We start from the raw sequence: 17,363 nt of genomic DNA on the forward strand, positions 1-17,363 counted from the left end.
AGGCCACTGTGTATAACGGGCAGATGCCATCATCTCACAGGAACTGAGGAGGCCACTGTGTATAACGGGCAGATGCCATCATCTCACAGAGACCGAGGAGCCCACGGTGTATAACGGGCAGATACCATCATCTCACAGAGACCGAGGAGCCCACGGTGTATAACGGGCAGATACCATCATCTCACAGAGACCGAGGAGCCCACGGTGTATAACGGGCAGATACCATCATCTCACAGGAACTGAGGAGGCCACTGTGTATAACGGGCAGATGCCATCATCTCACAGAGACCGAGGAGCCCACGGTGTATAACGGGCAGATACCATCATCTCACAGAGGCCGAGGAGCCCACGGTGTATAACGGGCAGGTACCATCATTTCACAGGAAGTGAGGAACCCACAACTTAAAGAAAATCCCTTGTTTCTTAATAAATTTTAGTAGCATCAGCATAATTTATACAGTTTCACACTCTGGTTAACATTTAGAATAATGATTGAACAGCAGTAGTGTTATAAATGCCATTGCATATTGCCTATAAATATCTGAGTGATGGTCATATTTAGCTTGTAAGCAGGGCAAAGACAGCCATCCTTTACGAGCCATGAAATTAGATGAAAAGCAAAAGACAGCAGAGTTCTGGCTGGAGAAAAGCTCATACATGGCAGTGAGGTCATGAGGTGGGCAATTGAACAAACCCATCCAGAAAAAGGCACTGGAACACATAATATAAAAAAGATGACAATACACAATGGCTCTGCTACATCATGAGGGACGTACCTTCGAACTGAGCTCCGGAAAGGGCACCTCTGGTTTTAGGAACAGTCCTGCCACACCATCAAGCTTCTCAAAACTCCAGATATACTGCAGAATCAGCAGCAGGTTTCCATAGGCAACCATGAATGGCGATGTGAGCATGGCATACTTGCGCCTGTTGCGGACCATCCAGAGTGTGCAGGACCAGATGAGGAAGACGAAGGTCAGCCAGCTGACGTAGGTGATGCTCCAGGCCTGAAAACAGCAAAGAGACATGCAAAAGGCACGGAGATCTCCATCGCTAGTCAAGCAGTGCAGGGCATTCCAGTTCTACAACAACTGATGTCCAAAAAGACACAGAGTTTTCCATTGCTAGTCAAGCAGTGCAGGGCATTCCAGTTCTACAACAACTGATGTCCAAAAAGACATGGAGTTCTCCATCGCTAGTCAAGCAGTGCAGGGCATTCCAGTTCTACAACAACTGATGTCCAAAAAGACACGGAGTTCTCCATCGCTAGTCAAGCACTGCGGGGTATTCCAGTTCTACAACAACTGATGTCCAAACTGCCATTTTTATTTGTAAAATCACTGGATATTGTTTATTGGACAGGACACAATAAAACCACCTTACATTAAGCAATGTAAATTTAGAGCCCCTTTCTTCAGGTATAGAATATAATTTCTGTGCAGCAAAGATATATGCTGTGGTGTGGAGGCCACAGCTACAATGTGGCGCAAATGAGATGAAGTAATGGCTGACAGGAACTCATCACCAGAGTGGACGTGTCTCCAAGTGGCCTCCGATGCTGGACTCACCATCATAGCTATCAAAGCGCAGACGTAGCTCTGCTTCATAATGAACTTGAAAACCGTGGACAGCGTGCTGGGTCTGCTGCCCTCCTCCAACTCCGTCCCCATCGACGCATCCTCCTGGGCTTCACTGACCTCGGGGACAATGACTTCGGGTTTCTCTTCTACTGGGAGAGAGAAACACAACATAACAGAAGTCCTGTCCAAGACCAAAAGCACCAACTGCAGGTACCTTTAACACCCTCTGCCATCGCTGAGGCCTTTCCCAATCTGAGCCCCACCTAAATCCTGGTCCTGCAGGTCCACTTTGTACTGGGGAGTAGAGTAGAGGTGCAGTGCTGTAGGGCCGTTCTCACAGGCGATGGTGGGGGCGATGTAATCGAAAGAGGTCCCATTGGAGGTTACCACCATGCCCTGACACACAGCATCAGAAGCTCATGAACATCCCAAGCACACCATTGTTCAAAGGATCAAAATATATCTCCATAAATACAGAATATTCTACAGCTGGATGAAATAGCGAGGGGTGAGCAAATGTTACAATACTCATGAGAGGAAATGACGGATCTCTTATTTTAGGATGTACTAACTTCAGATGTGCTGTAGCCGTCCTGGGTGGAGATGAGCTGCAGGGAGTAAGATGACATGACTGATTAGCATGGACCACAGGCCCAGGAAGCAGGAAGGAGGATACCGGAGAGGCAGGAGATGAGGTCACGACCATTGGGCTCATGGCTCTGTCATTACGGAGACGTCCTCAGGGTGGAGCTCTGGGCTCCAACAGGAGGATGGTAAAAGTGCACTGATGCTTTGAAGCAGATGAGGAGGTACAAGGGCAGGGAGATCTACTGCTGTTTGAGGCTGAATGTACCAGGAGACCCTTCTGCAGGCCTCAAACTCATCACTCACAGTCACAGTGAAGGCTTTGCTTATTCATCTGAAGATCATCCAAACCGCATGCATCAAATATGTCTGTAACACTTAAGGCCATGTTTCTAGCAATTTATAAACAAATTCATAACAAATAATAATGCATTCATAAAGCATGTTAAACACGGCTATAAATATTTATAAAAAAGCATAACACTTGACTAATGACGCTCTCACCTAAAATGCACTATAGATACCTTTATAATGCAGTACAAAGCATCTTTAATGATTATACCGACCATTATAATGCATTATTCAATTCAATTTATTTTGTTGTTATAATGCCTTATATGTTTATAATGCATTATGAATGTGTTCATAAATTACTAAAAATATGGCCTTAAGTGTTACCAATATGTCAACACAAACTTGACAAAAAGCCCTTTTCCCAAATCCAGATGAGCTTTAAGAATCCAAACAATGTTCTTTGCATGTGCCCTCTACTCTGGAGGCTTCGTTCTCCTCATGTAATTAACTGTAATTAACACAGATAAAGATCCAGCCAGAAGATAAACAGCAGAAATGTGCCCCGGACCCCCGCACCCCGCCCCGTATGAAACGGGCCTGAACCGGGGCTGCTGGCCCAGCTCACATACGTTCCTCTCCTCTGTGGGGTGACGCGTCCTCTTCCACAAATGTCGCCTTCTCTGGGCTGTCTTGTCCTCCTCCACATTTTGCTCTAGCTCCTCCTCCTCTTCATTCTGCTCTCCTCCTTCTGGTGCCTGAAGGAGACATAATTCAGATTCAAGCCAGGAAATGGGACCCAGAAATGTATTATCATGCATTAGCCAGTGCGAACCAGCATACACAAATATACAGGAATAGTGCATATTCTAGTCAGGTCACGGAGGGGGCCTAGAGCCTGTCCCAGGCAGCACAGGGCGGGGGACACCCTGGACGGGATGCCAGTCCATCACAGGGCACAGGGCAGGGGACACCCTGGACGGGATGCCAGTCAATCACAGGGCACAGGGCAGGGGACCCCCTGGACGGGATGCCAGTCCATCACAGGACACAGGGCAGGGGGACACCCTGGACGGGATGCCAGAACATCACAGGGCACAGGGCAGGGGACCCCCTGGACGGGATGCCAGTCCATCACTGGGCACAGGGCAGGGGACACCCTGGATGGGATGCCAGTCCATCACAGGGCACAGGGCAGGGGACACCCTGGATGGGATGCCAGTCCATCACAGGACACAGGGCAGGGGGACACCCTGGACGGGATGCCAGTCCATCACAGGACACAAGGGGGGAGGACACCCTGGACGGGATGCCAGTCCATCACAGGACACAGGGCAGGGGACCCCCTGGATGGGATGCCAGTCCATCACAGGGCACAGGGCAGGGGACACCCTGGATGGGCATGGATGGATAATTTACATGATCAGTAGTTCACTCAGAAGACTAACAGATGTTTTGCCGAAGTAGAAATGATTTCTAGGAACCTGATATACTGTAGTCACACAGCGACTGTGTGTACAAATATTCTTTCTGGGAACATATTAAGTTTTATTTCTCTGTGATACGATTACATAATTACAATCTACATTAAACAATGCCAAATTTTTGATTAGCTTTACTAAAACTCATTATTATTTAGATCATGTTTACAATTGATCACATCCAGGAATGATTCCTGTGTCATATTTATTTTCAGCAGATTTATATGGCAATAAAATATTACTGCTTCCATTATTCAGATGACAGAGAAACAGAGGAGCACAGTGATCAATAATCCATAATCCACGGCAGGCAGGGGCAGGTGGGCGGGGGGCAGGCCGGGCAGCGGGAAGGAAGGTGGGGGCAGGCGGGCAGCGGGAAGGAAGGTGGGGGCAGGAGGGTAACGGGAAGGAAGGTGGGGGCAGGCGGGCAACGGGAAGGAAGGTGGGGGCAGGCGGGCAGCGGGAAGGAAGGTGGGGGCAGGCGGGCAGCGGGAAGGAAGGTGGGGGCAGGCGGGCAACGGGAAGGGAGGTGGGGGCAGGCGGGCAGCGGGAAGGAAGGTGGGGGCAGGCGGGCAACGGGAAGGAAGGTGGGGGCAGGCGGGCAGCGGGAAGGAAGGTGGGGGCAGGCGGGCAGCGGGAAGGAAGGTGGGGGCAGGAGGGTAACGGGAAGGAAGGTGGGGGCAGGCGGGCAGCGGGAAGGAAGGTGGGGGCAGGAGGGTAACGGGAAGGAAGGTGGGGGCAGGCGGGCAGCGGGAAGGAAGGTGGGGTCAGGTGGGTGTGCTGGCAGGGGTAGGTGGGTGTTGGGGCAGGCAGGCAGCGGGCAGGCAAGCGGGGGGCAGTCGGCCTGGAAGGGGACTCACGTCATCAATGGGTTCCTGAAGCCAAAGGCGGATCAGTGTGGCCAGAGTATAATACAGCACCAGGAGCATGATGGGATTGACAAAATGGTGCCACTTCAGGCCAGGATGGACCAGGAACCTCCACGTCTGATTGCAGCTCGTCTGAACGATCGGTGAGATGCCGAATAAACTGGGAAGAGAGATTAACAGCAAAGACAATTTATAGATCTGCTCATCACATGGGGCCAAAGTACCACGTCCTTAGTCATAGCACTTCAAGAAGGCTGCTCCTCCTTTACCTAGACCCAGTGTCGTCACACGATCCACGATCATACGGGCCAGCAGGAAGTGGGGAAGAGCTTTAAGGCACCATCAACGCTCTCAGTCAGCAGCAGTACAGAACAAGGCCGAGTCCTCATCAGCAGCTGATCGAGGTGCTGAAAAGGCAGGAACCCCCACCGTCCCCCCCGAGCCAAGCCTGCCGCCAGCAAGATATGAGCTTTTATTGCTACGCCAGGAGCCGTAATCTGCACTGTGTTTTAGGGACGCTTCATGCAGCGATTTTTCCACGTACAGAGGGAGAGTTTGCAAAGTCTATTCAAAATCTGCAAGTAGTCCAACAACGAAATCAAAGACCAATAAACAAATCAATTCACACAGTTCCAGAAAAAATGACTTATTTAAAACAATATATTACTGAACCACACATATGTTTCCAAAATAAATCCTAGTAGAGAAGCTATGCTTGCCTTCTCTGAGCATTAAGGTCTCCTAATGCAGGAAAGCCGTTTCCAAAATAACGGAGGTTTTATGTGTGCGGCAGGAATGCAATGAAGGTCCTTTTTGCTTGTGTGCAGCATTATCAGAGCTGTAACTCAGACGCAGCGCCCATGCCGCTTCTGAGTGCGTAAGGAGACCTAAAGGAAATGAGGGTCATCCAAGCAGCCTATATAAAGGCGTAATGGCCTTGGACAGGGCTCCGCTCCAAGAGGGCCGAATTAGAGCAGGCTAAATCAATACCATCTCAAGAAGTCAAGGGCAGGACTTAACAGCAATGTGGCCAAGACGGCAGACGATGTCCCAGCATCACCCAGCCCCCGTGACATAGGACCAAGAGCCATGCATCTCAGAGCGAGAAGCGGCACTGCAACTCAAGGGCATGTGGACGGCCGTCTGCACAGCAGCATACAGTGCAGGCGCAGTACAGGTGCGGTACAAGCATAATGCATCTCCAGCCAGTGGGCAGGGGGCAGGACATCCTGAAGAATGCCGCGTGAGTGAGTACAAGGAGAGCCGCAGACAGCAGTGTCAGGATCGAACCCACCACCCGTAAGCGTGAGGAAACTCAGGGTCACAAAAATGCCCGAAAAATGTACATACCTGAAAAACACATGCCTATTCTTAACAACTGGCAGTTCTCTGTCAGCCCAACACCCTTTGACCCTGGGGCGGGGATGAGAGATTGGGGGAAAGGTGCTTCTTGGTGTAGCTGCCCTGCCACTGGTCCTAAACTTTTGAGTTTTAGTAAATACACTTTATATGAAGATGATCTGCTAGATATACAGTGATCTCTGCACTTAGAAATGAGCACCGATCCTCATGCCTCACAAAACCTATGTACAGATATGCAGTGATCCCTGCACCTCACAAAACCTGTATACAGATATACAGTGATCTCTGCACCTCACAAGACCTGTATACAGATATACAGTGATCTCTGCACCTCACAAAACCTGTATACAGATATACAGTGATCTCTGCACCTCACAAAACCTGTATACAGATATACAGTGATCTCTGCACCTCACAAAACCTGTGTACAGATATACAGTGATCTCTGCACCTCACAAAACCTATGTACAGATATACAGTGATCTCTGCACCTCACAAAACCTGTATACAGATAAACAGTGATCTCTGCACCTCACAAAACCTGTATACAGATATAGTGATCTCTGCACCTCAGAAAACCTATGTACAGATATAGTGATCTCTGCACCTCAGAAAGCCTGTATACAGATATACAGTGATCTCTGCACCTCAGAAAACCTGTATACAGATATACAGTGATCTCTGCACCTCACAAAACCTATGTACAGATATACAGTGATCTATGCACCTCACAAAACCTGTATACAGATATACAGTGATCCCTGCACCTCACGCAACCTGTTTACAGATGTGCAGAGATCTCTGTGATCCACGAAACCTGTGAACAGATGTGCAGGGATCTCTTCACCTCAAGAAACCTGCATAAAGATGTGTCTGGATTTCTGCTCCTCACACATGTTTACAGATGTGCAGGGATCCTAGGTCTCACACAACCTGTTTACAGATGTGCACCGATACCCATGCCTTACAAAACCTGCAAACAGATGTGCCAAGATTTCTGTGCCTCATAAAACCTGTGAACAGATGTGCAGGGATCCACTACTCACGCAACCTGTTTACAGATGTGCAGAGATCTCTGTGGCCCACGAAACCGGTGTACAGATGTGCGCCGAACTGCATGCCTTAAAAAACCTGTGTACAGATGTGTGCCAATCCCAATGCCTAACAAAACCTGTGTACAGATGTGCAGCAGAACTTGGCTCGTCTGCTGCTCAGTAAGGCCATGGACTGCCCCCTCCTCCCTGCAGACCGCTTGATTAACACCGTCATTTAAACTAATTTCATTTCCTTTCATTTCATGTGTTTTGTCAGACACTAATGGGTGCCCCCGCCCACCCAGTGAGTGTGCGTGCAGAGGAGCTGACTGAAACCAGCTGTGTCAGAAGCTGACGTGATAATGACGGGTCCTGAGGGCAGAGCTGCAAGCCGCCCCCCACCATAGCAAGAGTGTCCTGCTCTTCCAACTCCCACACTAGCAGTGACAGCCCAATGAGTCACAGTAGTGCCATGGTGACGGGCTCACCTCGGGTAGGTGTCGCCGGCCGGGATGGCCTCCTGGAAGAACTGCAGCTGGTACATGTAGAGCACGATCAGGTGGCCCGCGCTGAAGATGGTCATGAGCACGCACAGGCAGCTGAAGATGAGCGGGTCAAAGCTGCGGCACAGAGACCACCAGGTGCACAGGCCCAGGAAGACCAAGAAGTAGACGGCCGAGGTCAGCGATGGAAGCATGATGCCTGAAGGTGTGTTGGGACATAAGGACACCGACGAAGGAAGGAAGGACTGCAGTCAGTCCCAGGATCTCCACCTTGCATAACTATGACGCCAAATACTATAGGTGCCTAAGCATTTGGATTAATTAGCCTATCAATCAATTTATTAATTATGATTATTATGGCTAAAAACAAAAAGTAACAACAAAAATAGATGTAGACTAAGGAGTGTGAGTAAAATCCGTGCATGTATACTGCCGACTTGAACTCCGCGGGGAACAGCAGCCACTCACCGGTCGTGCCCAGCAGGATGGTGACGACCACTTGGCCGGCCGTGCTGATCAGGTTACCTATGATCTCCTTCACTCTGGATGCCACCTCTGCCACCATGCGCAGGATCTTCATCTTCCGGCTCTCCTCCTGCTCCTCCTCCTCTTCCTCGAGTTCTTCATCATCCTCTTCGCATTCCGCCCCTGCCTCGAAGTCTTCCTCCAGAAGGATGTCTCCATCCATCTCCACCTTCTCCTGCTCCTCCTGATGGTTACAAACAGGCATGGTGCTGCACACCAGCATTTCCCTCAGGGCCATCACCCACCCCGAGCAGCAGGCCAGGTTCTCCTTACTCTAGGCATGGTGCTGCACACCAGCGTCGCCCTCAGGGCCATCGCCCACCCCGAGCAGCAGGTCAGGTTCTCCTTACTCCAGGCATGGTGCTGCACACCAGCGTCGCCCTCAGGGCCATCGCCCACCCCGAGCAGCAGGCCAGGTTCTCCTTACTCCAGGCATGGTGCTGCACACCAGCGTCGCCCTCAGGGCTATCGCCCACCCCGAGCAGCAGGCCAGGTTCTCCTTACTCTAGGCATGGTGCTGCACACCAGCGTCGCCCTCAGGGTCATTGCCCACCCCGAGCAGCTGGCCAGGTTCTCCTTACTCTAGGCATGGTGCTGCACACCAGCGTCGCCCTCAGGGCCATCGCCCACCCCGAGCAGCAGGTCAGGTTCTCCTTACTCCAGGCATGGTGCTGCACACCAGCGTCGCCCTCAGGGCCATCGCCCATCCTGAGCAGCAGGCCTGGTTCTCCTCACTCCCTACCAGGCCCCAGTTTTCACCAGCACTCACATACTAAGTGATATTCCTCAAGGTAAATTCAGATAACCATTAAAGTCAGATTTAGCTACGGGTCTTTTGTCGTGCACTAGAGACCTCAGGTCCAGCTGGTACATGTTGATTATGAGTCAGCAAGTCTCACTGCCGTAGGAAATGCCCCACAATTCAGCACCATGGAGAGTAACCGGGGTACCATGAGACACAAAGTCTTTGAAGTCCTCTCTAAGAGTTGATGAGCATCACCAGCTCCATCCATCCAAAGCCCCCGCAAGCAGCAGAAAGCTTCCCACTCCAGTTGCTTCTGGCTCTGCAGCCCAGCAAACAGGCCAGGCCTATGGACCCAGCAGCTTCAGCAACCATAAGATGATGCTGCCACAGGCAAATCATAGGCCTTGTCCACTGGAGAACATTACACAGGTGAAGAAGAATGTCTGTGATACCATCACAGCGACATACTGGGCCTCACTCATACATGCAGCGTCCCTCAGAAAGTAAAGGTGCTGTACTCTCCTGCATCCATCGGAGAGCTGTCTGAATCTGAACAATGCCAGGTTTTCTTGCTGACACAGCTAGTGAACATTCCAGAAGAGCCTTTCTGGGGTAATGCTGATAAGGAAGCTTGTTTTATGTATCCTTTTGTCTGCAGAACTCAGTGAAACTCTTAGTTTGATTCTTGTTTGTCAGTTGGGCTTAAACCATGTTTATCTCTTTAAGGTCTTTTCAACTTAAGGAGGAAATGGTCCAGAGAGCTGGTCTTACGCCAGCGAGAAGTGTGGTCTCAATTAGCCAAGTCACGGAGTGGGTGAAGGTTGGCCAGCTATCCAGCAGGCCCCACTCCCATAAGGGGCACAGTGTGACAGACAGCACTACTGGCTCAGGGGAGGAGCCTGGGGAGGGAGTGAGGTAGGCCACCCCCCCCCCCCCTAAAGAACAGAGGGTCCATATGGTTCCTCTGAAGATTAACAGAGAGGTGAGGAACTCTGGCTCACTAAGTAAGAACTTCTGCCTTTCTGTCCTGAAAGTGTTCTGGAGCAGATGGAAGGGAGACTGTGTTCCTCAGAAGGATCCCAAGCATGCGGTAAGGTGTCCCCCCGCCGGCGGCATCTGGCGGGTTGCAGGCAAGACAACCGCGAGGGGCTCCAAGCATCAAAAGCTTCCAGCTTAGAGCAACTGATGCCTGAATGTTGAACAACCAAACCAAGAGCTCAGAGCCAAACCATCCAACAAAGCCCAGCATTGGCTGAGGGGATACAGCTGGGCAGTGAAGGAGTACATCACAGAGAAAAAATAATGCCAAATGGTCAAAAAGTCACCAACTGTGAACTTGCAGGTCCATCTAGCAGGCCGAAAACAACTTCCAAAAATACAAATGTCTCCCCAAAACATAAAAATAGAGATTCCCCAGCAAGGCAAACAGCCCTCGTGTTTGGTGTTTCACAACAGCCCTCCTCCCATGGAACTCCACCTTATTCCAAGTGAAGATTTAAGGTCATCTTCACAGTGCCTTGGTTTTATGCACACATACAGTCATGGTGAAAAATATTGGCACCCCTGCATTTATGTCAGTTGTGAAGTGGCCAGCAATGAGTACAGATCTAAATCCCATAGAGCACTTGTGGAGAGATCTAAAACCAGCAGTTAGAAGAAGGGACCCTGGCAAAGGAAGACTGGTCCAAAATTCCAGTGGAGAGATGTAAAACACTAATTGTTTGTTACAGAAAGCGAGTAAAATCAGTTATATAAAGGGGGTGCCATCAAGTTGAGGGTGCCAATAATTTTGTTCAGGCCATTTTTGATGTTTTGTGTGCAATGTCTCAGATTCGTTTTTTTCCTCTGCTTTTTTGTGTGCTTCCAGTGCCAACAAAAGAAATAAACATGACAATACCAAAGCATTTGTAATTGCAACAATTTTCTGGGAGAAGTGACACTGAAGAATAAACAAGGGTATCACTGCTATTAAGGAGGATTTTGGTCTTTGATTACCCACTTATTTAGTGCACTGAATTTAGTGCACTAAAAATCTATTTTAATTCAAGGAAATTTTTAATTGTAGCCATTGAATTTCAATTGGACTGATGTTCAGTCCAACCCATAAAACTGAAAAAAAAAATCCTTGAAAAGAAATTAACACAGAGGACAGATGCAACAAAACTTTAAAAGCGTTTACTGATAAATACCTATGTAGCAACATTTGAGGAACTGTTAAGCTGAGAGCTGTGAAACTGTGCGCCAAAATGAAGAACAAAACAACATAATAACATCATTGTCTGCTATACTGCTACCCAAGCTGCTCCGCCCCCACCCCAAGCCACGCCCCCTCGGCCGCCCCCACCCCGAGCCACGCCCCCTCGGCCGCCCACACCCCGAGCCACGCCCCCTCAGCCGTCCCCACCCCCTGTCAGCCCCGCCCTCTCGGCCAGTCCCGCCCCACTCCCCCTGCCAGCCGCGTCCCTTGGCTGCCCCCAGTCAAACCCCCTCAGCCAGCCCCACCCCCTGCCACGCCCACTCAGCCGCCCCACCCCCTGCCAGCCATGTCCCCACCGAGCCACGCCCCCTCAGCCGTACCCACCCCCTGTCAGCCCCGCCCCCTCGGCCAGCCCCGCCCCACTCCCCCTGCCAGCCGCGTCCCTTGGCTGCCCCCAGTCACACCCCCTCAGCCAGCCCCGCCCCACTCCCCCTGCCAGCCGCGCCCCCAGGCCTCAATCCCTTTTTTAACATCCAATGACTGTAGCCTGGACTGAGTGACACGCCTGTGATGAGAGACAGGATTGGCTCACCTGGTCATCTGCTTCAAAGTCAGCGTTGTACTGGGCCATGTCTTCCGTGGGCGCTTTCTGGGCGAGGCTGCGGCAGAGCAGCCAGGAGGCCAGCCCTGCCATGAACATGCCGATGTCTGGGATAAACACGCGTATGCCATTGCCAGCGTCTGCTCCTTGCACACTGCAGAAAGGGACAGCCAGAGAGTGTCAATGCCAGAGAGTGTCAATGCCAGAGAGTGTCAATGCCAGAGAGTGTCAATGCCAGAGAGTGTCAATGTCAGAGAGTGTCAATGTCAGAGTTTGTCAATGTCAGAGTTTGTCAATGCCAGAGAGTGTCAATGTCAGAGAGTGTCAATGCCAGAGAGTGTCAATGTCAGAGAGTGTCAATGCCAGAGTTTGTCAATGCCAGAGAGTGTCAATGCCAGAGAGTGTCAATGTCAGAGAGTGTCAATGCCAGAGAGTGTCAATGTCAGAGAGTGTCAATGTCAGAGAGTGTCAATGCCAGAGAGTGTCAATGTCAGAGAGTGTCAATGCCAGAGTTTGTCAATGCCAGAGAGTGTCAATGCCAGAGAGTGTCAATGCCAGAGAGTGTCAATGTCAGCAGCGGAGTCATCAGGCACAGTGCAAACAGTAACCCTCACCACTGTGACACCCCCGGCCGCCCAGTAACCCCCACCGCCGTGACACCCCCGGCCGCCCAGTAACCCCCACTGCTGGAGACACACCTGCCCCTCCACCGCTTACAGTTATGGCAGTTGAGATGCTTGTATGTCCATTATAAGCCGCTCGCGGTGTGTTCCAGGAGCGTGATGGTCACACGCCCTGTTTACCCCGCACACGCTTTATGTGCTTCTCCACCCAATTTAATAAAGGCAGGTCTGTTCCAAATTAAATGTATAAATATTCTCATTAAATAGGCCATTAAAACCCACTGAAACCACCAATGAGCATAATTAACAGATAGGATGACATTTTATTTTATAAGTGCTTTTCAGTTCAACATTTAATCCTTGATCTTCTCAGCAAAGCCTGTCTGCTTCCCACAACAAAGGCTGTAAGCACCCAGCATCCTGTATAGACAAGGGTTTGCTTTTTAAGTGAAGGATAAGCGCACACATCTCTCCTGATTGGATGAAACTTTAGACTTTAAGAAAAATAAGATCACCCTTTCACGGTTCCCCCGCATAGCAAGCTCTAATGTGTCGGTGGTAAAAACCTTAAACTCAAGGAGGTCTGCAGAAATTCAGGTCAAACAAAGTGAACCTTGTTAACATCAGCATATTATTTGAACAAATCGAATGTAAAACTGGACATAGCAAAACAAATATTGTAGAATCCACTATACTTTAGAAAGTGGAACCAGTGAACTGGCAAAGCAGTATTCTGACCTTTGGGATATGTTTCCAGCGCTTGAGTGTTAAGACTATAGATTAATACCTGGGCTATTGAAGTAGGTATGCTCTAGCCTGCAGGGAGAGAGATTCGACATTAACGGGATCAGGTCCTGCTTTCTACACACACTGGTGTGTCCAAAGTAAGCAAGTGTCCTGAAGCCAGGCCAGAGCTCGGCTGGTCTTGGGAGAACCTTCTACGTATCGCAGCGTTCAAAAGAACGACAACAAAGGAACGGTGCGTCTCTAAAAGGGAACAAGACTTAATGAGGAACCGCAATCATTAACATGCTGGAACGAATGCAGCCCAGTGGAGGAGAACGGGTCCTAATCCTGCCATTGGGCCCCGTCCCAGAGCTGAGACACGCGACAGAGAGAGAAGCGTCTCACCTGTCATACCGAACACGCTTTAAAAGGGGCGGGGCTTACTGCGCAGGATAAGAGTGTCATCTCTGCCCAATGGGTGAATCCCAGAGGGCCCCAAAATGAGCAGGAGATAGGACTAGATGAGCAGCCTTCAGAGAGGCCTTTGGTGCTCTGTTGCCAGAAGAAGGGGAACAGCTGCGCTCTCAGCTCAGGCCGGGTACCCAAACCCATGTCCATCATGCCGTATATATTTCGTATATGAACAGCAGGCACAGGACCTAAATATTTGTCGACTGAAATATTTGCTTTCTGCTCCTCAGTGAACCTTGTGTGACATCGCTAGTTAGCGTTATGCTTGCCCTGATGTCAGCAGATGCCTACTGTTAGCTAATAGCTACCATAAACACAGTTAAAAAGCCGGAACCTAAACGGCCTAAAGTATGGCTGTGTTTCACTCAAAAGAATTCTGACACCAGGGCGTTGCTATGGAAACTTAAGTTTTGTATTTATTTATATATGTAAGGTGTTAAAGTTAATATTGGCCTATTGTCCAATTTGAAGTTCAAATTTAGCTTAGAAATAAAAAAGGCGTTCTTTAATATCGGTGACCTTTATTTTTTTTATTTTTTAAAGTACCAGTTCAGTGCACAGTCAGCGCACTGGTACTGATGTGTGTGCTGATCACAGTTAAGCTTCTGCGAAAGGCAAAGCTTCAATCCACTGGGAGTTTGATATGAACAAGAAACCACAGTTGGTAATGATTTCCTAAATCTCTCAGATATATTTGAAGGTAGATATGGTACAAGATATCATTCAGCCATCAACATAAAGACTGGTGTAATTAAGCAGAGGATTCCACGGGGAAGCCAGCAGCCACAGCCAGCTAATCCTTCAGGAATATAATCCCAGGCACAGAAGCTCTATCGCACTCATGCCAATCAGAGTATGTCTGGGTGCTATGAAACCCACTGAATGTGTTCCTGGCTTTACCACAATTAAGAAATCAGAAAATTGTAGCTTTTAAGTCACACTGATTCAGCATAAATAAAAACTATCCCAACCCCAAAATGGTACAAGTTGAACACCTCTGTAAAAAAGGCTAAATAAGTACTACTAGTAGTATTATGGTTATTATAACAATGACATTTCATATATAAGTATTGTCTTAAGTCTGTTAGAGGACTGAACATAACAGCAGCTGAAAGCTGAGCACTTCTCCAAATTCTTCACTTCAGTAAGAGACGAGCATTCACAGTCATAGGCGGCAAACAAATGCTGTAAACGGCACCCTTGGCCTTTACGCCTGCTGTTAACACAAAGGCGCTGGAGCCAAGAGCAACACATAAAGCAGAGTTCCTGGGAAGGAGACCCCACTCAGGCATCCCTCTGAGGGCTAATGAATGGGATTTAATCGACGACATGCGGAGGGTAACGAGATGCTAATGCGGTGTAGCCTCGCGTTAAGCAGCAATCACACTGTGCTTTAGCATGCTGAGTGGTGGCCAGGGACCTCCCAGCTACTGTCTCATGTTTCGTTATGCAGCCTCTCTCCATGGACCTCCAGAAGCTTCCAGCATTTATGTCAGTACTGAGGGTGAACAGGAAATCCAAGATTACAGAGCAGATGACCACACCCCAAGAGTCACACTCCTGTATGACACACCTACAGAGCGGATGACCACACCCCAAGAGTCACACTCATGTATGACACACCCGCATTACATCCAAAGAGTCTATGAAAAGGGGGGCACTCTATAAAGGGTGGTATTTCAGTCTCAATGACACCCACGTCCAGCTTACATTTTGAAAGCTGAATTACTGATTTCACAAATGGAATATAATTAGTATTTAATTAAAAGTCTTTTAGAAGACAAGAGAATTTTGCTGGCTTCAATGTAATCTATCATTTGAGTAGGAAAAAAAATACATGAACCTCACATTAGTGCTATAATGATGATCAGCCTGATATACAGAGTACTGACAATTTCAGCAAGACCCCTGACCGTCAGGACTGCTTATCACTGGGCCAGCCAGCTTTAGCATGAACCAGACAGACGGCTGGAAGACAGCGGACAGGTCAGCAAGTCACAGGCATGTGGCAAGTTACTCTTCTTTAAAAGACACCCCTTTTCATACACGACCATATGGAAACTGTGCACAAAAAGAACATTCCTGAACAGATGAAAAAAAGCAAAGCTAATCTCACTCTTCATGAAATATGCTGTGCAGGTTCTGTGTTGCAAGAACTATGCTATGCTACACTATGCTAGGCCATACCACGCTAGTCAGGTTCTGTGTTGCAAGGCCTATGCTATGCTACGCTATTCTAGGTCATACCACGCTAGACAGGTTCTGTGTTGCAAGGGCTATGCTATGCTATGCTGTGCTAGGCCATACCATGCTAGTCAGGTTCTGTGTTGCAAGGGCTATGCTATGCTGTGCTAGGCCATACCATGCTATTCAGGTTCTGTGTCGCAAGGGTTATGCTATGCTACACTGTGCTAGGCCATACCAAGCTAGTCAGGTTCTGTGTTGCAAGAGCTATGACATACCACGCTAGTCAGGTTCTGATGGAACATTTACAGCAAAATAAATACCACAGATTTTAAAACATCACTTATAAACAGCCGCAGTCAGTGGCTATTGTGTTTATCCCACTTTCTTTCCTCAATAAGTGAAATGGACATTTTACATCCTGGGGAACGTTTATTTTTGGTAGTTAACATACTTTATCAAATAGCACCGGCTTCCAAAATGAGAACCTGAGGCCACCGCAGAAACACTTGCTATTTAAACCACAGCCATCAAACCTTAGCTCCTCTTTTTGAAATGTAACACATTTGAGGCCATGAATGATTTTGGCTGCTTTCAGCCCAACCCTACATGGTGTTTTAGGGGGGCAAACCTATGATCAGAAGCAGATGTCAGAATGTCTTCAAGCTGAAAAGCCTTTGACGACAGTAGCCAGAAAGTACATTTACAGCTCACAGTATGGGTATTTTGCACCATATCTGGTGGCTCAAATATTAAACTTTACTATAAAGAAACTATTCAGCCATAATTAAATCCTGACCATGTGCCAAAATGAGGCACATCTAAACAAAAGTCTACATCAATTTCGCAAACACTGACACAAAACTGGCAGGATATTTTGGATACTGATCTGACTCATGAGAAAAGAAACCAATTAAACTAGTTTAATCTGGCCAGTTAGATCAGCCCAAAAATATTTTTCTTGTGATCTCAACATAGCCAAAGCTATTTTCTCGATATCACGAGTCGTTTTCTTCAGATGACAAAATTTCAAAAATTATCTTGGGAAAACAAAGATACACCATCAAACTGTGTTTAACAAGAGAAGAAGGGACTCCCCTAAAATGCTATGGCTAATGCTACTGAATCCGTGCAGTCCTTTTATTGGCTTCCCATTGAAAATCTATAATTGTCCCCATGTGCTACGCATAAGAGGGAATTCTCCCCTATTGTGCTGTCCTGAATGCATGTCCTCTATGGACTCCCATAGCACTGAATCACAGGTTTCTCCTGCTACCTGAAAGTTGGGCTTTCCCATGAAACCTTTCGTAAACAGAAATGGCTTAAAGCGAAGAGGCAGTTACTACTCATTTATATGGGACATTTTTTGAGCATGTCCAGACTGAAAAAATTACCTACCAAATCAAACCAAATAACACATAAAACCTAAAATAACAGTAAAATACACTGCTGATATGATAAATACACAGCCTATATAAATGTAGTTTCACTTACCAAAATTGACACAGTCACGCATCACCTAACGACAGGGATATGTAGTGACTGATGCGTCGTTAGACAATGGGTTGTATTAAGCTACATGCATA

The 17,363-nt window shown here is 48.4% G+C and overlaps 1 protein-coding gene across 7 annotated transcripts in view; it reads right to left on the minus strand.

Annotated features, from left to right (window-relative positions):
- The window catches only part of piezo2b (piezo-type mechanosensitive ion channel component 2b), a 94,552-nt gene that overhangs the window by 35,133 nt on the left and 42,056 nt on the right, over positions 1-17,363 (minus strand). For 6 of the 7 annotated variants that reach the window (XM_072711014.1, XM_072711021.1, XM_072711018.1 and 3 more), the window contains 9 exons: positions 11,765-11,927; positions 8,174-8,414; positions 7,691-7,904; positions 4,798-4,966; positions 3,089-3,214; positions 2,153-2,188; positions 1,844-1,976; positions 1,569-1,726; positions 777-1,007 (listed from right to left, as the gene is read on the minus strand). In XM_072711014.1, coding sequence (XP_072567115.1) covers positions 777-1,007; positions 1,569-1,726; positions 1,844-1,976; positions 2,153-2,188; positions 3,089-3,214; positions 4,798-4,966; positions 7,691-7,904; positions 8,174-8,414; positions 11,765-11,927 — 1,471 coding nt within the window. The remainder of the gene's footprint in view (positions 1-776; positions 1,008-1,568; positions 1,727-1,843; positions 1,977-2,152; positions 2,189-3,088; positions 3,215-4,797; positions 4,967-7,690; positions 7,905-8,173; positions 8,415-11,764; positions 11,928-17,363) is intronic. The other variant, XM_072711017.1, reaches the window with a different exon arrangement.

The sequence above is a fragment of the Paramormyrops kingsleyae genome, chromosome 4 (genome assembly GCF_048594095.1).
Source record: "Paramormyrops kingsleyae isolate MSU_618 chromosome 4, PKINGS_0.4, whole genome shotgun sequence".
Classification (NCBI taxonomy): Eukaryota; Metazoa; Chordata; class Actinopteri; order Osteoglossiformes; family Mormyridae; genus Paramormyrops; species Paramormyrops kingsleyae.